Source organism: Sorex fumeus, unplaced genomic scaffold, assembly GCF_029834395.1.
Source record: "Sorex fumeus unplaced genomic scaffold, SorFum_2.1 ptg000063l, whole genome shotgun sequence".
Lineage (NCBI taxonomy): Eukaryota > Metazoa > Chordata > Mammalia > Eulipotyphla > Soricidae > Sorex > Sorex fumeus.
Window position 1 is genome coordinate 57,998,024 of NW_026606120.1, and position 24,198 is coordinate 58,022,221.

At 50.8% G+C, this 24,198-nt stretch overlaps 2 protein-coding genes across 4 annotated transcripts in view; one reads left to right on the top strand and one right to left on the bottom strand.

Moving 5' to 3' along the window:
• Positions 1-1,297, top strand: part of MYO19 (myosin XIX) — a 30,405-nt gene extending 29,108 nt beyond the window's left edge. For all 3 annotated transcript variants that reach the window (XM_056127099.1, XM_056127100.1, XM_056127101.1), the window contains exon 26: positions 408-1,297. In XM_056127099.1, the coding sequence (XP_055983074.1) occupies positions 408-536 (129 nt within the window). In that variant the 3' untranslated portion in view covers positions 537-1,297. The remainder of the gene's footprint in view (positions 1-407) is intronic.
• ZNHIT3 (zinc finger HIT-type containing 3) lies at positions 1,163-7,135 on the bottom strand. Its single transcript, XM_056127102.1, has 5 exons — positions 6,994-7,135; positions 6,870-6,901; positions 4,981-5,067; positions 3,561-3,647; positions 1,163-1,697 (listed from the first exon to the last, which is right to left on the bottom strand). Exons 1-5 carry the CDS (start codon positions 7,077-7,079, stop codon positions 1,510-1,512), a joined length of 480 nt encoding a protein of 159 aa, XP_055983077.1. The 5' UTR covers positions 7,080-7,135; the 3' UTR covers positions 1,163-1,509.
• Positions 7,136-24,198: the final 17,063 nt, after the last annotated feature.

The window sequence follows — 24,198 nt, forward strand, 5'->3', positions numbered from 1 at the left end:
TTTTCACCTGGGTGGTATCCAAGTAGGCTCAACAGCGAGGAGTGAGCGAAAGGCACGAGGACGCGGTTCCCTCGCATGAGGCCGTCCTGCCTGCCCTAAGCTGAATCAATCTCCTGTGACAACACACCCAGGCTGGCAGCTTACAAACAAGAGAGTCATTGTTGGAGCTCCAGGCTCGAACGCTGCAGGAATGCGACAGGTGGCACTCCTGTATGGCGGTATCCGGGAGCATTCCCTCCATGTTTCCTCGTCCCCCCACGGAACCGATACGAAAGTCCGTAAAAAAAAAAACAGAGCTGGCTCGCTCCTGCCGTGCCTGCCACATTCCCCAGCAGGCCTGGGTTATTCCCTGCCATCTCCCACTCCTTGCTGCGGGCCGCGGCTGACCCACTCCCCTCTCCTCCCAGGGCTCCGTCAAGTTCCACTGCCGCCGGTCTCCGCTGCACTACGCTGACATCTGCCCTGGACCTCCGCCCGACAGTGTTACTGGTTTTAATCAGATCCTGCTGGAAAGACAGAGACTGGGCCACGTGTGAGGGCTTCTCACCTTCCACCCTCCCCTGGCTGGGTGATGCTTGGGGCCTTTGTCCTTGAGGCCCCTCCTGCCAGCGGCCTTGCCAAAGACACCAAGCTGCCAGCGACTCCCTGGGCGGCTGAAGCACGGGGAGAGCAGCAGCGCCTGCCTGTGGGGCCACAGCCCGGGGGTGGGGGCTCCAGCCTACACCTTCAGCACTGATGGGTCAGCAAAAAGAACCCAAGGGGCTGGTGCACATCTGTGGTGTGCTGGACGCTCAGGACCATACGGTCCCCTGAGCGCTGCCAAGAGTGACTCACCCCCAACACTAAGCCAGAAGTAGTGAGGTGCCCAGGTGAGGCCCCCAACAATACCTCAGGATGTAACTCTGGACTTCCACATTTTCCTACCTTCAGAGGTGGCACTCAAACAGGACCGAGTTTGTCCATCACCGGTGGGCCTGTCCACCCCGCCAAGAGCACGGGCAAAGTCAGTTCTACTCCACTTTGGGGGCTGGAGGAATGTTGCATCTAGTTCCTTCAAAAGGAACAAAGCCTTACTATTTAATATGTTGTTGATTTATTTAATGTGATTTCAAGCAATTATCAGATCCGAGGCCAAGGATGAGACAGTGCATGATTATCACAGAACCACCACATCCTTATTTTATTTAGTGACACTAAGTTTTAATTCCACCGGAGTTTTTGAAAACACTTGTATCATGTATGTCTACCTTAGCATAAATATCTCAACTATTACCAAAAATAAAACATTTACAAGCAACTGTTCCGTTCGGAAGGTTTTGCTGGCTCTGGTGCCCCACCTCTTGACAACCCGAGCCCAGAGCACTGGGTAAAGCCTGACCTCCCCGGCTCAGCCGAGGTGCGTTCTGGGCCGCCCCAGACTCACCCAGGGCTCCCCTGCGAGCTGATCTCCGCAGAGCAGAAGCAGGTGCGTGAGTGTGTCTGGCCTGTGCCTGCACAAGCAGCTCTCACTCAGCTCTCACTGTCCTCTCCCTGGGCTGGCTCCACGACCCTCAGGCAGCAGTCGGCAAACTCCACAAACAAGGGCTCCTGCATGCAGGCCTTCATAAGCTTTGCCTTGTCGTCCGCCTGGTCCAGGCTCATCAGGAGCTGTCGGAGGTGCGGATTCTGTAGCAAGTTCTTTAAAGCTGCAGACTCCTCTGACAAACCAACAAAAGAGAGACCATCTGAATTATAGGGGCAACAGCACATAGAACGCTGTCAGTGCAATGTAAAAGACAGCAAAGACGTTTGCGCCTCCTTCAACTTCACCTTGTGTGCCGGAAATCTCGCCTACGTAAAGCACGCACTACTTGACCACTGAGCTGGATTCCCAGCCCTACTGATCGATCTTTGCTGCTGGCTTTTATTTATTTTTGTGAGGAAGGGGTTGCTGTGCCACACCCAGTGGTGCTGAGGGGTTGTCCTGGCAGTGTGAACACATGGTGCCAGGGATCAAACCGAGACTTCCCACACACGAAGCATGTGTCAAGTGCCCCCAGCCCTTGCCATTGACCCTTTCACCCTATGGTTTTACCAAGCCAGGAGAGATCAGCACAGTAAAAATACTTCCAATCAATGCTTGATGCCACTTAAGCTATATGGCATTGTATCTTACTTTACTGGCAGACAGAGAAATCAAAGGCATTAAGAAACTGGAGTGTTTTCTTCCTGCGTAGGCCTGAAGGTTCTCAATTGTGAGGACTATTGCTCTAAAGGATGTTTAAGCTGGCACTGGATCCAGTTAGCAGTGACCTGGCGCGAGCATCTGTGTGATGCTTTGCAATTTCTACGCTGTCCACACCCATCCCCAGCTCGGCTCTAACCTCAGTCTAACTAATTGCTACCATGGGGCCAGACAAAGCAGCACCTGTGAAACGGGACTGGCAATAACACCCTTTCCCTGACTAGAGAACTGCAGTAAAGGCTGACTAAGCAAAAATGCTGGGCACTAGCGCCCCATCTGTCTAAAATGCTAACCCTAGATTATCCAGCCTGCAGGAGGGGCTGTGAGGAGACAGCATTGGGGATATGGGATAAACACATCCCCGGGGCTGGAGAGATAGTGCAGCGGGGAGGGCAATTGCCTTGCCTGAGTCTGACCCAGGTTTGATCTCCGGCATCCCATATGGTCCTCAAGCCCACCGCAAGCAATCCCTGAGTGCAGAGGTAGGAATAAGACCTGAGCGCAACTGGGTGTGGCCCCAAAACAAAATTTTTTAACAAAATAAATTCATATCCCTGCCCTAAGGTTGGCATAAGAATGAATTACATAAAAAAAAGCGGGGAGCCGTAAATTAGAAGCTGAAAATGGTCCTAATTCTGAGACAAAAAGGTCAGGAAAAGTTTAGCTGAGGAAAGGTAACTTGAGCCCACCTTGAAAGAGGAGAGTATTTCTAACCCACAAAACAAGTAGGACTCCAGGGCTTGGAGGAAAGCTGGAAGGCTAGGAAGCCTGTGAGTGTGCAGAATCCTGTGGCTGAAGCCAAGAACTCCCGACACCACTAACGGAGAGTCACATTGAAGTATTCAGTGACTTAAAGAAATCGGGCAGGAGAGAGAACCTGCTGAAGCACATTTTTTTGGCTTTGTTTTTTAGGCCATACCCAGTGGTACTCAAGACTTACTCCTGGCTCTGTGCTCTGGGATCACTCCTGCCATGGCTCAGGGGACCATATGGGGTGCCGGACGGAGCCCGGGCCAGCTGCATGCAAGGCAAGCTCCTTGCTATCCTACCTCTCTGGGCCCAAGGGAGGCATATACTTTGCATGCTGAAAGCACTGGTTTGATTCCTGGCACCATATGGCCCCCTGAACACTGAGCAGGAGTATCCTCTGAGCTCCAAAGTGTGGGCTGAAATCTAAAACAAAAACTGGGGGCCAGGAAGTAGCTCAGTGGCCAGGAAGTAGCTCAGACTTTGCACGTACAAGGTCTTGAGTTCAACTGCAAACATCTACCACCCCCCACCCCCAAACAAATAATCTCAATGGATGACAAAATAAACAAGCACAACAGAAACTTACCTAAATTCTTTAAGTTCTGCAAAGAAACTCTGTCCTCTTCTTCATCACTATTGAGAAAATCAGCTATAGCGTCGTCATCATCATCATCTAAGAAACAGCAAACCAACCGCTTACTGATTAGAGAGCGTGCTTAGACCGCTGACTACTACAGTAAAAAGCAAATATGTATGTGAACACGCCAGACAGCAAAAGGGATACACAAACAGGTACAAACAAAACTAAACCAATCTCTTCTTGGAATCTGAGACTATACTAACACTGTGAAGAAAGAGGAGAAAAGTAAAAGACAGAAAAGTGTGACTTTGGGGGCTGGAGCGATAGTACAGCTAGTAGGGCATTTGCCTTGCACACGGTCGACCCAGGTTCGATCCCCGGCATCCCACACGGTCCCCCAAGCAACACCAGGAGTAATTCCTGAGTGCAGAGTCAGGAGTAATCCCTGAGCATCACTAGGTGTGACCCAAAAAGCCCCCCAAAAAGTGGGACTGTGATGGTACAAAGGTATGCAATCTCGTGTGCATGCCTATTACCCCGGCTTTACTGTGGTCTCTGGGCCTAAGACTGACAATCCAGTTACCATCTCTCCTCCCCTGCCCTTGGCCCTAGTCCTGTCATGGGCCAAAAAATAAAAAAACCCACTTCGGAGGGCTAATGCGATAGCACAGCAGGTAGGGCGTTTGCCTTGCAAGTGGCCGACCCAGGTTCGATTCCCAGCATCCCATATGGTCCCCTGAGCACCGCCAGGAGTCATTCCTGAGTGCATGAGCCAGGAGTAAGCTCTGTGCATTGCCGGGTGTGACCCCAAAAGAAAACAAACAAACAAACAAAAAACCCACCACGGGGTCTATAAACCAGTGAAGGCAAATCTCTACTTTCAGCAAGGGCAGAAGCTGCTGACCACTGCATCTGCTGGAACATAAACAGACACTTCTAAAATGAGTGGCCATCCCTCTGTGGTGAGCCCAGCACCTTTGATGGCGCATGGCCTAGCACAGGTGACACCAGAGGGTATTTTAGATTAGTTGGCAGCTGGAGATGGCATACTCCCACAGCACATGAAGAAGCCCCAGCAGCAAGGGAGCGGAGGCCAGAAGCCAGCCCTGACCAGATCAGCCAAGGGAGACTCAAAGCCCTGACCACGAGAAAGCCACAAGCAGGGTCCATCTCTCATCCCCAAACCCCAGTGGTGGCCTCTGCCGCCTCTGCCACCTGCCTCCACGTTCCCCTTCCCCAAGGCTCCCCTCCCTGCTCTCAGCTCACCCACCCAGGGCAGGTCCCCCATTCCTGGGCTCTGGGGCTAGGGGAGCACTGTGCCCCTGAAGCCACCTTCCTCTCACCCAGCTCAGTCCTCGCCTCCTCTCCTTCACATTCAAGCCTCCTGTCCTTTTTTCCTGGCTTCATCCAAAGTCAATCTACCCACCTTCGCTGCCCACGGATTTCATCATCACTGCAGGAACAGCTGATCTTGTTTTCCTCTCCGCAAGACCGGCTTTAGGACTGCACTTCTCTGAAAGAGACACAAACAGCAGAGGCACAACAGCCCCATTTGAAGGACAAGGCTGCAGCTCCTAACCAGTCAGGCCCCAGAGGGGGATAAGAGGCAAGGTGCTACGGAGATAAAAATGAAAGAGCACCAGAGCCAGGGCAATAGTACAGCGGATAAGGCACTTGCCATGTACGTGGCCATCCTGGGTTTGATCCCTGGCACTACAAACGGATCCCTGAGCAGAGAGTCAGGAATAAGCTGTGTGCACCACTGAGTGTGACCCCCAAACAAAAATCAAACCAAAGGCAAAAGGTCTGGGAAAGGGTCTTTGAGGATGCAGAGAAGGGTCTTCTTTAAAGAAAGAATCTGGAAACAAGATTTAAAATTAAAAGCCCAGGGGCTGGAGAAATAGCACAGCGGGTAGGACATTTGCCTTGCATGCGGCGAACCCGGGTTCGATTCCCAGCATCCCATATGGTCCCCTGACCATCGACAGGGGTAATTCCTGAGCGCAGAGCCAGGAGTAACCCCTGTGCATCGCCGGCTGTGACCCAAAAAGCAAAATAAATAAATAAATTAAAAGCCTAAATGCCAGGAAGCAGAGAGATAGTAGAGCAAGTACTGTGTTTTCCTTGTACCCGAACAAACCCAGCTTTATCCCAGGCACCTCATCTAGCTCCTGAGCCTGCCTGGAGTGCTTGAGCCCTCAGCATCACAGGCTACGCCCCCCCCCAAATGAAACAAGAGGCCAAAGGTGCTGCTGCAGAAATAAAGGGATCTGCTTTCAGTATTTGATGACTGTGTCCAAAGGAGCACTTGGGGGCTGGAATGGTAGCACAGCGGGGAGGGCTTTTGCCTTGCACGCAGCAGATCTGGGTTCAATGCCTAGCATCCCATATGGTCCCCTGACCACTGCCAGGAGTAATTTCTGAGTGCAGAGCCAAGAGTAACCCCTGGGCATCGCAAGGTGTGATCCAAAAAGCCAAAAAAAAAAAAAAAAGAAAAAATTAAAAACACTTAAAAAAAAAAAAGGAGCAGCCCTTAATTCCCATCCACCAGTCCGACCAACACTAAGTCAACTATGCCACAGCACAGGTGATCCTTAGCAAGCCAGAATCCTGACGGCTGGAACTGGGGGGAGCTGGAGAAGGCCGTTCCAAGCCTACCCCCCACCCCAGGTTCTCTGGACGCTTTCCCCCACTTTCACTAGCACGCAGCTGTGCCTCTCTCACCTGTGGGCCTCCGCTTTGCAAGGGGAGCGGATCAGCCCGCGTAAACTCCCTTTCTTCCCCAGGGGCGTGTACGCCTGGCTTCGCTAAGCGGATTCCAAACTGCTGAACTCCTTTTAAGGATCTCTGCCGGTATCCATTTGCACATTCAAAAAACGAGAAAAGCTCTGACTCCAGGCAGAGTAACTCCCGTGGCATGACTTCAAACACAGTGAATGTTCTGCTGAACCTCACCCAGCGCAGCGTCTGCCCCCGGGAGGCGGCGGCGTCGGAAGGCGAAGATGCCCCAGCTACCGAGGGCGCCTTTACGCGATGCGGGCAGGCGGCGGGGAGAAGGCAAGACAAGGGGGAAGGGGGCTGGAGCCATAGCACAGCGGGCAGGGCGTTTGCCTTGCACGTGGCCGACCCCGGTTCGGTTCCCAGCATCCCATATGATCCCCCGAGCACCGCCAGGAGTAATTCCTGAGTGCAGAGCCAGGAGTAACCCCTGTGCATCGCCGGGTGTGACCCAAAAAGGAAAAAAAAAAGGGGGGGATCGGAGGGGGGGGAGGCTCGAAAGCCAGAGCCCCGCAGGCGCCAAGACGGGGGTCTTACCTTTGTGCTTCCCGAAGCAGGCCACCGAGCAGCTGAAAGCAAAGCACAGGCCGCGTGAGTGCCCGGGGCGCGCGGACCCGCCCCGCCGCCCGCCCTCCCCCGGCCCGCGGCCTCCAGCACTCACTAGGGCAGGCGACAGTGTGGGCAGCGGTACTTGGGCTTCTCCAGGCAGACCACGCAGACGGCGCCGCTGCTCCGGAGGGACGCCATGGCCCCTCGCCCCGCGGCCACCCCGCAGATGCCCCGCAGCCCCGTGCGCACGCCGCACACCGCACGCCGCATGCGCACGCGCACTTCCGCTGCCCGGACCCGGAACGGCGCAGAGCAGCTCCGCGCTCCCCGCTCAGGCCTGCAGGCCCGACGAGCAGACGGCCGATGTCCTCGATGGGCACGCCCCTAGCACTTGCTCCGTATCCCACTTGCAGTTCCTGAGTGAGAGCTTACGACTCGGGACAAGACATCGCCGCTCCCCAGGCCTGCTGCCCCGTGTATTCAAAAGAATATGTGGAACTCATCTTGCAGCTGGGACTTGCCAAACCTTTGCAAGAGAATTGTGTTCTCTCGGTCCCGCGCGAAGAAGTTCTTTCTTCTAGCCAATGAGCAGTTCAGATACTGGCTTTGCAGAAAGGACTAGATCAGATCACACACAGGGGACTTGTTCTTCACAGCTTCTACCATGATATTGGGGGTGGAGGGTTCGGGACCACCTAGAGGTGCTCAGGGCTTACTTCTGGCTCTGCGCTCTGAGATCACACCTGGCGTTGCCCTGGGAGCCAGATGAGGTACAGGGAGTCAAACCGGAGTCAGCTGTGTGCAAGACAAGTACCTTAATCCCGGTCCCCGTGCCTCCGGCCCCAGCCTCAGCCTTGTCTCTCCAAAGGGGAAAGAAAGATGACACCGGAGTGTTATGAAGTCTCTGCATTTTGGGAGTTTTGGATTAGAGTTAGACAGCTGAAGGGAAGCCTCAGACATAGCGCCCCTCCCCTCCCCCCAACTGATACTTTCAGGATCCCGGGATTGTACCTCCTTCAGTTTTCACCCTCGACTCCTCACTCAGGGTCATCCTGGTCCTTGTCCTGGTGAAATCACAGGAGAACAGCTTGGTTAGCTCTCGCGGAAGGCAGTGATCCAGACCTTGTGAGGTCAGATAGCTGCACCATGATGGACTTCCAGCGCCCCCTCCTGCCTGGGAACAGAAAAAGTGGTATTTATTGGACACCCTGCTCCTCTACCCATCCTTGAACTTCATCCAGCCTAACCACGGGCAGTCCCAAGATCCTTCCCCTCTGTTGTTTTTGTTTTTATTTTTTGGCTTTTTAAGTCACACCCGGCAATGCTCAGGGCTATTCCCGATTCCTCACTCAGGAATTACTCCTGATGGTGCCCAGGGATGGCAAGGATTAAATTCGGGTCAACTGTGTGCAAGGCACATGCCCTGCCTACTGTACTTCTGCTCCAGCTCCGTTTCCCCCTCTCTGAACAGTCCATCGGCCCCCAGGATCTCACTTCCATAAAAGATCTCACCAACTGTCACCATCTCGTGGGGATGAATCTGCTACAACCAAGACAGCATGGTCTTGGCTCTCTCTCCAGACTAGCTGTGTGCTAGACACTCAGTCAGGCTCTCTGAGCTCATACCCCTGCCTGCCTTTCTGCACTGTGGGGAGATGACAGGAGATAAGGTGTAAAACAGGTTTGTTGTCCAAGGAGCCCTAAAGGGTCATTTATATGATGTCTGGTATCCGTAAATCTCCCAGAGCACCAGCTCCCACCCCACCAGCACAATCCAGGGCTCTGAACCTGTAGCTCTGGTTCCTGCAAACTAGTTCTGCCCTCGGGTTCTGGGAATGCCCTCAGGAGCTTTGCCAGGCTGTGCCAAGGATACTACCTATAGCTCTGGCTGCCTACCTGACCCTACCCCTGCTTCCAGCTACCAAGCAGTGACCAGCCAGAATGTGAGGTGCCGCCACACTCACCCAGGGATTCACAATATGCAGCAACTCCCTAATTGTTAGGACCCTGCTGATTTGAAATAGAAGAGACCCAGAAGGCTCCAGATCACCTGGGAAGGTCCAAACATGTAAATGACTTGTCCAGGATATACTGGACTTCCACCTACATCCAGGCTGGAGAGGGAGAGAGTTTAACGGGCTGGAGCACGTGCTTAGTTAGCAGGAGGCCCTTGTTTGATCCCCAGTTCCTCTCAGTCCTCCTAGGAAGCCTGAGCACCTGAGCCAGGGGTATCCCTCTAGCACCCAGGGTACTATTCTAACCCTCTTTAACCCTAAAAAAGAAAGGAATTCACCCACTTTTCCTTTTACCACTCCTAGCGGTGCTCAGGGCTTACTGCTGGCTCTGCAATCAGGGACCACTCCAGGCAGGGCTCTGGGGACCATCTGTGGTGCTGGGAATGAATGGGGATGAATCTGCCACAACCACTGCCAGATGGACCACAGGCAAGTGTGTACTACCACCCTGGCCCAGGAATTCAGCCACTTTGGACATCACCACTGCCTAGCACAGGCTGTTCCTCTGAGTCCTGTTCAGAGACAGAGGCAAGGAAAAGTCTCCATGATTATCAGGGTTTCAACCCTATCCCATCCACATCCAGACCACCCTGAATCCAGACCCAGAAAGGATGGTTCCAGCAAGACACTCCCTGTCAGTGTCACTGGCATATATTTCATACAGTAAAGGTACCTTGCTCTACTCTAGGTGACAGCAACCCCCACCCCAGCTTCCATGGACAGCCACAACTCTCCAGATCATTGGGGGCAGGTAGCTGGTGGGGGCGCACCAGGAAAAGAACGGTGAGGCCCTCCTCTGCGGGCAGGGTTACCTCCGAAAAACCTTCAACTAGCCAGCCTCAGAGCACCTGACCCTCCAGGGCCCCTCTGCTAGCTCATCCCAGCAGCTCATTGGGGCGGACTACGACTATGACCTGACGCGAAAGAAGCGAGGTCACCCAGGAGATACTGTGGAGGGACATTTCTGAGATGCGAAGACTGCCGGGCCTGGCTCTCATCACCGCCAGAGGGCGCTCCAGGCTGAGATTGGTCCCTATAGCTGGCGCTCAAGCGGAATTACAACACTCAGCGCCCACACCGGCCCAGGAGACCAGGCTGTCTCATGTGGGCAGGTAAAAATAAATCCCAGGCTGGAGAGATCGCTCAAAGGGCTGGGTGCATGCACTGCATGCAGGAGACCTGCGTTTGATTCGCAGAACTGCATGGCTCCTCAGCCCTTGCCCACCTCCGGTGCCACCTTCCTACCTAGATGCTGACTGGGTGGGAACAGCAGCCAAGCCTGTCCTATGGAGGGGAAAACAAAATTAGCTGTTCCTGTAACAGTGATGAAGCCAGTGGGAAGCGAAGTGGGTGGAATGACTTCGAGAGAAACCAGGAAAGGGTGGCAGGAGGGTTGAGTGTGAAGGAGAGGAGGCAAGGGCTGAGCTGGGAATGAAGAAGCTGGCTTCACCTGCCTCAAGTGATGGGGGAGAAGGCAGTCGGGAGAGAGCAATGAGAGTTGGGAATGATCACTGTGGATTAAAACTGTGTACTAAAAGTGGGTGAAGGAACAAGCATGATAACCTCTCAGCACCTGTACTGCAAACCATAACACCCAAAATGGGAGGGGGTGGGAGAGAGAGAGAGAGAGAGAGAGAGAGAGAGAGAGAGAGAGAGAGAGAGAGAGAGAGAGAGAGAGAGACTGAAGATGGGGGTGGTGACTGGAGAGAAACTGGGCACACTGGTAGAGGGATGGGTGTTGGGACATTGTATGACTGAAACCCAACCATAAACAGCTTTGTCACTGTGTACCTCATGGTGATTCAATAAAAATAAATAAATTTTGAAAAGAAGCTGGCTCGGGGGTGGTGTTTCCTTAGCTTGGAGACCCAGGCGTGGGAGGCATGCCCTGGGCTGGGTATGCTGAGAGCGAAGAGGGCGGGAGCCTTTGGGAGGAGGCACCTGGAGACAGTGGTAGTGATGGGAAGGGCACTTGCTGGAGTTTAAGGGTGAGGGGTTTGTCAACTGCAGCAGCTTAGGGGTGGTGAGAATTGGTAATGCTCAACACTGGCCCAGATCATCTGACCTTCCTAGCAGCTCTTCTCTACCTGTATCAGTGAGCTGAGGTCATTTAACAGTGGGAAAGGGGCCCGGAGCGGTAGTTCAGTGGGTAGGATGTTTGCCTTGCATGCGGCTGCCAGGGTTTGATCTCTGGCATCCCATATGGTTCCCTGAGCACTTCCAGGAGTAATTCCTGAGCGCAGAGTCAGGACCTGAGCATCACTGGGTGAGACCCAAAAAGCAAATAAATAAATAAATAAGTATAGGAAGGGGGCTTTCCGTTCTGCCCATTTCTTAGACTTGGGTGTTGCTTGGCCCCGGGCTCTGACATCTATAGGCTGAGGTTGGAGTTAGGCTGCAGTTTTTTATTTGAGAAATACAGTGCATGCAGAAACTTCTGTGGCTCAGTGGCAGACTGCATGTCTTGCAGTCACCAGCTCTGCAAACAAAGAAAAAGAGGGGCCAGAGAGATACTGAGTGAATGCTTTGAACAAAGGAGGACCCAGCACTGCACATCAATCCCTAGTAGTATTGCATAAGATCCCTTGAGCACTGCCAGGAATGAGTTCTGAGCACAGAGCCAGGAGTAGCTTTTGAGTAGTACCAGGGCACCCCCCCAAAAAAATGAATAAAAAAGAAAAGAAGAAATGTTTATAAACAGTTAATCACTATACAGTACTATAGATATTAATCCAACAGAAGATTTGATTATTTTTTGTTTGTTTTGTGGTGCTGGAGGTTAAAATCAGGTTCATTCATACATACAAAACATGCTCTACCACTGATACACATCCACAGCCAAGAAAATATCATTTTGGTGTTTTTTTTAGGGTGGATATGGTCTGGAGCGATAGCACAGCGGTAGGGCATTTGCCTTGCTCGCGGCCGGCCTGGCTGAGCCAAGTTCGATTCCTCCGTCCCTCACGGAGAGCGCGGCAAGCTACTGAGAGTATCTCGACCGCACAGCAAAGCCTGGAAAGCTACTCATGACGTATTTGACATGCCAAACACAGTAACAACAAGTCTCATGGTGGAGACGCTATTGGGCCCACTCGAGCAAATCAATGAACAACCGGAGGACAGGACAGGACAGGGTGAATATACCTGGCGGTGCTCAGGGCTTACTCCTAGCTCTGTGCTCAGGCATCATTCCTGCCAAGGTTCAGGAGACCATATAGGTTGGCCGTATGTTAGGCGAGCACCCTACCCACTGTTCTATCTCTCCAGCCCCAGAACTGATTACTCTTTACAGTATTATCTACCCTTTTGAGCAGGAGGAGGGAGAGACTTTGGTACTCAAAAGTGGCACCTGGTGATCCTCCAAGACAACATGCCAAACACAGTAACTGAACTGGACTTGGCCACCTGCAGGCAAACACCATACATTTTGCACTGTCTCTCTGCTCCCTATAGCATTATATACATTCTTTTAGCATTCAGACTTTTCAGTTATACTGTCCCCAATACAAAAGTCCAGAGAAATTTTCTTTCTATAAAGAAAAAAATACAGCATACCAACAATCAAATACTCTTTGTCTCCATGTATTTATAGTGGCTGAATACAATGAAATATTTGTCTTCATCTGCAGTGACATAATGAGATAATAATTAGAAGAATTTATAAGCAGGGCCTGTAACCTCATTTAGAATGGAAATTGCTTTGTGTTAATGTGGAATGTTAGATGAGAAATGGGTTTAACTATTGAGGTGCAGGGCTTCCCTCTGCAATGCAGACAGGAGAGCATAGAGGTGTTTGTTGTTGCTGATTTTTTATCCCATTACCTCAACCAGCCATGCTCAAGGCCATTGCAGTGGTACTGGGGGACCATGTGGCACCAGGAATTGATTTTTTTTTTTGCCTTTTGGGTCACACCTGGCAATGCTCAGGGGTTACTCCTGGCTCTGCACTCAAGAATCACTCCTGGTTGTGCTCAGGGGACCATATGGGATGCTGGAAATCAAACCCGGTTGGCCGCATGCAAGGCAAATGCCCTCTCTGCTATGCTACCGCTCCAGCCCCGTGGCACCAGGACTTGAACCCAGGCCCTCACCCTTGCAAGGCAAGTACTCTGACACTGAGCCATATCCCTGAGTGTGAAATATTTCAAGAAAGTCAAACATTTCAAATGAATAAATAACTTTTTTGTTCTGGGGCCACACCCAGCTGTGCTCTGGGCTTATTCCTGGCTCTGAGCTCACTCCGGGTGAGACTCGAGGTACCCTATGGGGTGCCAGGGACAGAATCCAGATTAGTTGTGTGCAAAACAAGTGCCTTATCAGCCGTACCCTCTCTCTGCTCCGGATGTAAATAAATAAATATTAAAAGGCCATAGTCATCTGGGAAACTATTGAGTCATTTACATTGGAAGCACTGCTCACCCATCTCTTTCCACTGACTTGCCGTGAAAAGGTGACGTCTGTAAAGCCATCTTAAGGAACAGAGCTGGGGGCGCCAGGGAGCTAGTTAGGCAGTTAGAGCACAACCTTGGTATTCCTGAACTCTGTGGGGTGCAGCCTCCAGGGCCCCCACACACAGTGTCACCAGGTGTGGTCCTGGGGTCACCAAGCACTACAGGGGCAGTACTGGGGGTCTCTAGCACATTGAGCAGCACCTCTCCCTCAGCTCCCAGCACTGCACTGTTGGCCTGGTGCCTGAGGATCCCCAAGTGAGACCCTTGAGCCCCTGGAGTACCACTTGGAAGTTCCTTCCTCAAATAAATAAACAAAGGAGTTGGGGATCCATTGCATAGGAGCTGTATTACCTACCTTCTGGAATGGGGCCAGAGACCTTTGAGCTGAGCCAAAAGCGATTGTTTTAAGAAATCATCAAGCAATTGTCTGAGAAATTATCTGGATCCAAGAACCGATAACTGGGGATTTTTAGTAGGTACTCTTTAATTGTTATTATTTTTGACCACGCCCGGCTGTTCTCAGGGCTTACTCCTGGTTCTGAACTTGGGGATCACTCCTGGCCAGGTTCAGGGGATCATAATTGGTACTGGGGGTCAAATCTGGGTCAGTTGTGTGCAAGGCAAATGCTTTACCTGCTCTATTATCTTTCCAGACCCTCAAAACTTGGGATTTTTAGCTGAGGGTTAGAATCGATTTATTTTTTATTCTTTCTTAAAAAAAAAAAAAAGAAAAACAACTAGTTAAACATAGTCAAAAGCAGCTGAAACAGTATGAATGACCTTTTTGGCTACTTTATTTTCTACTTTCTTCTCATAAGACCCCTGACTCTTAGGACAGGGCACATTTTAAGTTTTCTGTGTATTCCAAATTACAATTCTTTTATGCCCAGTAAATGTGCTTTCCCATTTTAATTGCCTTCTAAACTATTAAGGTTAGCAAAGTTAACTTAGATGCATTATATGCTATTGTGTGTATGTGCATGTTTGTGCATGTATGTGTGTATGTGTGTGTGTGCATGTGTGTGTGTTTGCACATGTTCACATGCATGCGTGCTCTCAGTTTACCCTTGGTTCTGTGCTCAGGGATCACTCCTGGCAGTGCTTTGGTAACCGTATGTAGTGCCAGGGATTGAAATAGGGCTAGCCCTGTGAAAGGCTAGAACTTAACCCCAAACATCTGTATAGTGCCTGTTTTTATCTTAATTTTATTATTATTACTTTGTTTTGTTTTGGGCTCATGCCTGACAATGTTCAGGGCTTACTCCTGGATCTGCACTCAGGAATTACTCCTGATGGTGCTCAGGGGTTCTGGGATGGAGCCCGGGTTGGCCACATGCAAGGTAAGCACCAATCTAGCCAGTCTGCTGTGGTTTTTTATCTTTTTTTTTTTCTTTTTGGGTCACACCCGGCGATGCACAGGCGACAATCCTGGCTCTGCACTCAGGAATTACCCCTGCGGTACTCAGGGGACCATATGGGAGGCTGGGAATCAAACCCAGGATGGCCATGTGCAAGGCAAAAGCCCTACCCGCTGTGCTATCACTCCATCCCCTGGTTTTTATCTTTAAAAGCAGTCTATAAAATCATAGAGTTCTCACTTTGTGTGAGATCCTGGGTTACATATACCCAGCACCACACACACACACACACACACACACACACACACACACACACACAGAGATAGAGAGACAGAGAGATAAATTGAGTCTCTTCTTGCTCAGTGCACAGCCCTGACAGATGTCATCCTCTAGCTATGGCCAGGCTAGCCCAGCCCACTTGCCCACCTGCAGGCATCCTCTGGAAGAACCTGGTAATACCTGAAGCATGGTGGGCCCAGGCCCGAATACAGTCTCAGGAGCAAAAGAGAGGGTGACTCCAGCACCTGCATTCCCTTTCCCAGGAGAACACAGGCGTGTGGAGAGGGGCGTGCCTGGAGCCCCACACAAGGAAGGTTATTTCCAGCTGACATGAGTAATTCAAGTTTTCACAGTAATGTATGCATCAGATGTGGGTGAGTGCTCAAGGTGGCAGATTCCTTGTGGAAAGAAAATTTGGCATTCAGCTGCTGCCAGACATTTGTGTGTATTTTTGGTTCTTTGGGGGTTACCTCTAAAGCATTGCTCAGGGACCAAAGCAGCCATTCCTGGAGAAACCTGGCCAAGTAAGCCTGACGGTCCAGTGCCTGGGTCGGGTGATGCATTGCTGCTCTAGCCCAGGGATGTTGGGGGTCACCAGGGTCACCAAAAAGATACTTGGAAGCTACCTGGCCATACCAGATGGTGCTCAGGGGACCGTGTGTGGTGGTGCCAGAGATTTAACCATGATTCGCCACAAGAAAGGCAAATGCCTTACCCCTGTGCCCTCTCTCTGGCCTTCTTTCCTGCCTACCTGACCTCCTACGGGAAAATGAGCATTTTCACTCAGGCCTCTTTTTTTTTTTTTTTTTTTTTTTTTTTTTAGTGAAACACCATGAGGTACAGTTGTAGACTTACAAATTTTTGTGCTTGGGTTTCAGTCACACAATGATCGAGTATCCATCCCTCCATCAGTGCCCATTCTCCACCACCACAGATCCCAGTATCCCTCCCACTCCCCATCCCTCCCATCCCACCCTGCCTCTGTGGCAGGGCATTCCCTTTTGTTCTCTCTCTCCTTTTGGCACCCAGGTCTCTTGTCTGGCTTTTTTTCACTGCTTTCCTTGGACCTTCTGACATTGCTCTGAAGGAGTAAGGTTTTCACTGGCTGATTTTTGTTTGGTTTTAGTCTGAGGCTCTATTATCTGGCTGTGCTCAGGGATTCTTCTGGCTGTGTGCTCAAGGATCACTCCTGGTGGGATTCAGGAGACTGGGCTCCGGAAATTCAAACTGGGCCAACTGTGTATATAAGGCAAGGGCCTTAACCACTGTACTGTCTCTTTGGCCCCTCACAGGCTGCTTTTTAGGTAAATATGAAGTGGGATCCATCATCTCACATCATATCTCAGCAGAACTCATTTCCTATATCCAAGTCCTGTGCCTCAGTCTCCCCAAGATTTCAGGCCTCTGATGGGAAACCACACAGCTGAATGAAGTAGAGGAGGGCCAGGAAGTGGCCGGGAAAAACTAAGCCTCCCTCTGAAACTCAAACCTCTGAAAGCAATGTGGACCAGAACCTTGTCCCCCCTCCACTGTCTCCTGGATGGGCACTGTCCCTGCCACATCTTTTTTGAAAGATGCAGAAACCTGCCCAATAGACTCAGGAAGATGAGAACCAAAGGATGGAGGATTCCATTAGTAAGTCCCATTAAGTTTAGACCCTTACCTGCTGCATCTTAAATCTCCTTACCCACCCTACAGGGAGCTGGCCCCTTCACAATGACCCAATGTCTGAGTTATGCAACTTCTCTGCAAATGGTTTGAAAACAATGATGACGCCCTAGCGTCTATCCCAGTAACACGAAAACATGAAGTAGGTCACTAGGTTCATCAGAGAGCCATTTATAAATAGACAATTTACAAAGAGCTACTTACAGGATCTAGAAACAGCCCAAGTGTCCCACAACAGATGAGTGGATAAAGAAATTGTGCTATAGGGCGAGAGACAGCACCAGGGTGAAGGCACTTGCCTTACATTCTGCTGACCCTGGTTCAAATCCCCAGCACCATCAATGGTCCCCCTGCACACCAGCAGGGGTCTCTCCTGAGGACCGAGCCAGTAATAGCCCCTGAGCACCACTGGGTGTGGCTGAAAACCTAAAATAAATAAAAAGAAAAGAAATTGTGGTATAAATATACAATGGAATGCTATTCTGTTTTAAGAAAAGATAAAATCTTGCCTTTTGCTACAACTTGGATGCAACAAGAGGGGCTCATGTCAAGTGAAATAAATCAGAGGGAGAAGAACAGATGCCAGATGATCTCACTCATATGGTGTATAGAGAAACAAAGCAAGAGAGTTGACAATGGTGAATAAAAACAAACTCTTGTGGGACAAAAACAAACTCCTGGACTCTGACAATAAAACTGAGGTTATCACACCGGGTGGGTGGTGAGCAGGGAAGGAAGGAGCAGGGAGGAATGGGTTGGACTAGAGCTAGCACGAGGGACAGCGTTCAGCACATTGGCAGTGACGGAGGTGTAGTAGCTTTGTACACAAAAAGCATAAATATTAGCCGTTGTAAACCATGTGATCTCAATAATACAAATAAACATAACAGTGAGGAATCAGAGCAATAGTACAGCAGGCAGGGCACTTGCCTTGCACACTGCCAACTTGGGTTCGATGTCTGGCATCTCATAGGGTCCTCTGAGCCTGCTGGACGTGATCCTTGAGCACAGAGTCAGGAGTAAGTTCTGAGCACTGCTGGGTGTGGCCAAAAAATTAAAAATTAAAATCTGCTGAATCTTTCACAATAGGGAACACCCGATCTCCTGTGTTTGCCGGGATGTTGGAGCGGGAGGTTGTGGACCAGCCAGGGGAGGTGGGAGACAGCCTCCAGAGCAGAGGGACAGCGAGCTTTGAATCTGGGGGTTTTGTTGTTTCTGTCTGTTTGGCCACACCCAGCAGTGCTCATGGAGCCACACCTGGCCTGGTTCAATGCTGAGGGGCTAGGCCTGGTGGACTATATACGGTGCTGGGTTTCATCCAATGCCACGATCACAGCTGCTTCCTGTTGGGAGCCTGTGCTAATCAAATATTAAGAAAGTTCTTGTCCTGGGGATGTGTTGTCTGAAGGCTAGTTTATAGAAACCATTGTCTTGGAGTTACACAATCTAAGGGCTGACTTTCTTATTTTTCTAGCAGGCTCTTTCCTCGTTCTGGTGGCAGAACATGTCGCTAAGGTGTATCAATACATAACCAAGGAAAATATCATTGAAACTATGTAACTATAGAAAACATTATTGACGTCTAGAAACCTAGTATATTCTAAACTTGCTTATCCTGAACATGCCTGAATAGTTTTCCAGTGTATGCTTCCTTCTTCTAGAGACCTAAAAGAGTCTGTTGCTTGTTCAATAAAGAAGTTGCATGAGCATTGCTTGTCAGCTCTCCTTATCCTGTTGCCCTTCTCCCTGCGCCTTGGGGACCCTGTTCGACTTAGCCACGTGGGACATGGCAGCTCCCTAGATAGGCACCTCAACCTTTATACTATCTGACCCAATTCTGGATATATTTGCAGGAGATTTCCAGGTATTATCTAACTCCCTTAATCTCCATACTACTGGGTGTGGCCAAAAAATAATAAAATCCTTCAGCATAGAGGATACCCAATTTCCTGCATCTGCCAGATGTCAGAGGGGGAACTGTGGAAGACCCACAAAAGTTGGGTGGGGGCATCCAGAATAGAAGGACAAGAATCTTTGGTTCTGGGGGTTCTGTTGTTGCTGTCTGTTTGGCCACAATGGGCAGTGTGCACAGGGCCATGCATGGCCTGACTGTCAGGCCTACTCGATCTGGAGGCAGGTGGGAAGCACGGACCAAGTTCCCAGAAAATGAGTGAGCTCCGAGCCTCAAATCAGCACAAGAGGAGTAGTTGGTGCAGAAGTAGATGTGCACAGATGCCTGCGGGCTCCAGGCTGAGGCTCAGACTTCAAGTCCTGGCCACCCTTTCATCTTAACTGGGGCCAGCACTATTAAACTGCCCACCAGTGTTGGGCAGTTAAGGCCTCTCTTAGTGACACCCAGCAGTAAAATGCCTGGGTGCCACCACAGTCACACCTGGAGGTACTCAGACCACCAAGGTGATATTTGGCAGTGCTGGGCACAATGTGTGGAGGAAGAAACTCAGGACATCACACATGCTAGGCATGTGTTCTACCCTAGTCCCCATCTACTCTATTTTTTTTAGGGTGTGGGGTGGCCACACTCAGTGATGCTCAGGGGTTACTCCTGGCTCTGCACTCAAGAATCACGACTGGCAGCACCGGCAGGACCATAAAGGATGCTGAGAACTGAATTCAGGTCTGCTGTGTGTCAGGCAAATGTCCTACCTGCTGTACTATCACTCCAGCCCCTTCTCCATCTGCTCTTTTTCATTTATTTGTATAACTGAACCACACCCAGTGGTGCTTGGAGGATACTCCTGGATCATTGCTCAGAGATTGTTCCCCTTAGTACTCAGGAGGACCATTTGGTGCTCTCCAGTCCTCCAAGCCATCTCTCTGCCCCCATCCCCTGTCCATTGAGCCATGTGGCCCCTGAACATACGCTGGCCCTCCCTGGGCCTTCTCGGGACACTGCAGACCTCTGAGAGATTCCAGTTTAAATCCAGGGAAACATACAAGCATACAAGCCTCCTATGGGTTACTAGGCCTATGGATGTGGCCTGGAGTTTGCGACTTGGGAACAGCTGCCGGCGGGGGAGGTAGTTTGTGCTTGGGCTGGAGGACTCACGACGTTTCAGCACTGGGGCCTGGACAGCGCCAGAGTGGCAGCTGGCTGAGCCCTAGTCAACTGTCCTTGTTTCACCAGTGTGGGCAAGATTTCAGGCAGCCAGGAGCCTAGGGGTGCTGTTGTGATCCTATCCCTGATCGGTATCTGGGGCTTCCCAAAGAAGGGGAGGCACTCAGAGATTGCAGATGCTCAAACTGGGAAGACAAGAGAGATTCCATCATGGCTAGGGCTGGACTGAGGCTCAGAGCACCGGCAAAGGAGAAGCTTTGAGGCGCTGGAGATGTGGCCTGTGCTTGCATACGTGAGACCTAGGTCCCATTCCTGACACCGGGAAGAAACCAAAAGGAGGGATTTTGCCTAAAGCTGATCCTGATCCCTCCAACCTGACTGCTCGAGACTAGTCATGATGTGCCCCTCTGTCCTCAGCTCTGAGCAGCTCTGGGCTCCCAGACCCGGAGCCTCCTAGGATGGGTCCTGTCAGCTCTGGACTTAGTTGTATCCCCACGGCCTGAGTGTAGGGCACACTCGGCATTTCATTGATCTTCTCTCCCCATCCGCAAAGAGGCCCCAGAACCTGCCTCATGTTGCTCACACAGTAACAAGCAGCTCCACCATCGTTTGGCTGACAAGGAAAGGTGATGAGCCTTGCTTCTCCTTCCTGGAGAAGTTTACCCAGCCAGAAGGTCAGGGTCTGAGAGCATGTTCATACAGCAGCCTGGCTGGCAGAACTGGGACCAGTCAAAACCTGTCTGAGTAGTGCCCAGACTAGCAGAGTCAGACTGATGCGAAATGCCTCTGAGGGTCGCTGATAGTCAGGATGTCCCATGGCAGGAAGGGGTTCATGCCAGACCCTCCCGCTTCTCCACTGGTGTCATGTTATTGTTAGGTCTGGGAGGGGCAGAGGGTCACTGTAAGTCACACTTTGTGACTGGACAGCCAAGGCTGGGTAGGCACTGAGGCACTGGGCTGTGCTGGTGCCCACACTGGACCTTCCAGGCCCTGCCATTCTCCAGGACCCTCCTCAGCATCAGTTGGGGTTCAGGACAGAAGACATGTGAAATACCCCACTGAGCAACTAACGGGTTCCCTAGGGTTTTTACTGAGAGGACACCAGGCAAAAACTGAATCTGTGTCCAGCTCTTTCTCTGTCTATCCCTGTTTCTCTTGTGTATCTGTCTCTCTATCTCTTTTTCTTCTTCTTTTCTTTTTTTTTTTTTTGAGGGGAGACAGGTGGTCACATGCCTGGCAGTGCTTAGGATTTCGTCCTGGTTCTGATCTTAAGGATCACTCCTGGCTGGGCTCAGGAGACCAGATGTGGTATCTGGGATAGAATGTGGATCAGCTGTGTGCAAGCAAGTCTCTCTCCTGCTCCTCTCTTTCTCTTTCTCTTTCTCTTTCTCTTTCTCTTTCTCGTTCTCGTTCTCTTTCTCTTTCTCTTTCTCTCTCTCTCTTTTCAGGAAAGTCAACTTTCTACTGGGGGAATGAACCCAGAGCCTCACAAATGCGAGACCAGTGCTATACCACTAAGCTATAGCTCAGTTGGTTGTCACTGAGGGTTCAATTCTTCCGTCCCTCTCGGAGAGCCCAGCAAGCTACTGAGAGTATTGAAGGAGGTGTTAGGCCATACCTGGCAGTACTCAGGGGTTATTTCTGACCACAGGGGATCACTTCTGGAGGTGCTCAGTGGATAGGATATGGTCCTGCGGATCAAACCGAGGTCAGATGCATGCAAGGCAAGCAAGCGCCTTACCTGCTGCACTCTCTGCCCCCCCTGGCCAGCTCGTGTTAAGAGGAAGGGGTCAGTTCATCTGAAATGCAAAAAAGAAGCCAGCTCCAGTGCTCATATTCTTCTTGTGATGGCAGGATGTCCCATGGCAGGAAGGGGTTCATGCCAGGCCAAGAGCAGGTGGCAGACAGCTTCAGAACTGCTGAACTACCTAAACAAGCATCTGTTGTAGTTTAGTCTGGTTATGTTTGGGTCCTTCCTTGCTGGGCTCAGGAGCTACTCCTATATTGATGCTTGGGAAGCTGTTCCTAGCCATACTTGGAACTTTGTGGTGCCTGGACTGAACCCAACATCCCATATACAAAGCATATACACTAGCATCTCCCTGGTCCAGAATAAGGATTCTTTATTGGGAGGTGGGGGATGAGGGTGGGGCCTAACACCCAGCTATGTGCAGAAACTATTTCTGACTCGTGCTCAGGGGTGAACCCTGGCAGAACAGGGGGACCATATGTGATACAGGGGGTTGAACCCGAGTTGGCTGACAGTGCATTGTAGCACTGTTCTCCCATTGTTCATCGATTTGCTCGAGCTGGCACCAGTGACATCTCCATTGTGAGACTTGTTGTTACTGTTTTTGGCATATTGAATACACCACAGGCAGCTTGCCAGGCTCTGCTGTGCAGGCGGGATACTTTTGGTAGCTTGCCGGGCTCTCCAAGAGGGACGGAAGAATCAAACCTAGGTTGGCTGTGTGCAAGGCAAATGCCCTATCTGCTATGCTATCGCTCCAGCCAAGAAACAAGAAAAGATAAATAAATAAACTACTCAGTTAACATACTCTGGTGAGATTTGACCAAAGAGACGATTAGACCGTGTATTACTTCAGTTACCTCAGTAAAGGCTCTATAATGCAGAATCTACTCCAAGTATTCTGTCCACTAATGTGTAGGCATTAATGAAGCTGCAAAATATGACTAAAACCCGAAATACATCATTTAAATACAATTGCATGTCTAGTTAAGGACAGAAAAGCATCTAAACTGAGCAAATTACTGAGGCATGCACTGTCTCTAGGTACATTTTCTGGCAGTATCTGTCCTGTTGTAGACAAAACTGCCCTTTTTGAATATACTAACTTACTCAATTAGCTGAGAGCTATACTTATTTCATTACATTACACAGAATTCTCCCACACCATTTGTTTTTCCTATGCAGGAATGTCATATATTGGGATTGTTCTAATTTCTAATAGCTACTTTTGAACAAGAATTAGCACAGTAGAAGATGCTGGAAAAAAAATAGGCCAAATCTGACAGAATAAAGATTTAAAAAATTGATTATTGGTTCATATGAATCAAATTACTTGGCTTGATCCCATGTTAGGTCCTATGTTAAGGACCCCAATGGTAACAGATTAATCGCAATTAATCTAGCAATTACAGGGATCCCAAGAAGCAAAGCAGATGTTGGCAAACCTAGTAGGCATACAGGTTGATGGAGGGGCAGAAAGGATATGAATTACCAAAGCCCTAAGGAAAGCCCCAAGACCAACTTCTGTTCAGCCCCCTGCAACAATCCCCTGGGATCCCTGCCCTCCACTTTACCAGCCAAGGAGCTGATGCCTATGAAGATCCTTAGTCAAAGCTAAGTATTACTGAAGGGATCCAAAGGGATAGCACAGTGACTTTGAGCATTTGCACAGCAAGCAGTCACAAGTCCAAATCCCTGGCATCCCTCATACGCCAAGCATGATTTTGGCAGCCCTGCTGTCTGTGTCCTTGAGATCACAATGATTTTTGGTTGTACCATCTAAGCACCATATATGGTGTCAGCACCATGAAATAGGTATGATCCCAGCAAATAAACTAAAAGGTTTATTTTATGAAACGAAAAAGATGTCTGAGAGCCAGAGCAAGAACAACTGGTGGTGTGCACTGTGTGAGCACCACAGCATAACCTGTTCAGAGTGGGTGTGTCAGGGGCTGGCTCCAGGGTAATTGTCACTGCAGGATGAAGCCTGTGGTTCTCATCTTCTACCAACTCTGAGGGGGAATGGAGGTGCAGTGAGGCTGTTGGAGGGAGGAGGCAGAGCGGTCTGGTTACAGCAAAGGAATCTGGGCTGCTTTTAGGAACCACGTAAACAGCCCTTGGTAGAGTTCAGATTACATGTGTGGCTCCCCTGCAGCGAGGCTTTGGTTGGGGGTGGGGTCCTCCCATCTGAGTCAGGGTCTGCACCGGATGAGGGCTGGAAGAGGGGTGTTAGTTTGGGGGCCACACCCAGCTGTGCTCAGGGCTTTAACTCCAGCTTCCTCCTGGCTGTGCTCAGGAATCACTCCTGGCAGGGTGAGGAGGGGGGGGGGGGGGGGGGGCGTGGCATATGGGATGCCGAGGTACGAGCGCGAGTAGGCTGCTTGCGTTGCACGCAAGATCCCTGGCATAGGGATCTTGGCCCGGGAAAGGAGGTCTTGGGGTGAGCAGCCCTGGCTCTGGGTAGAGAAGCGCAGGCAGCCTGAGAGTCAGCCCAGGGCGCTCCACTCTGCCTACCTACAAGGACCCCGCAGCCAGACGGGTCACACTCCTTCTGTAGGGCTCTTGGATGGCGACCACATACAGGCGTCCCCGTGGGGCAGGTCCCGAGTCCCGCCTCGCTCAGCTTGATTTCTCTTACCAGGACGCCCCGCGCACTTCTGAGAGTGCTATACTGGCCCACGGCCCTCAGGCTGCTGCGCTCAGCTCCGGGGTCGTCTCCC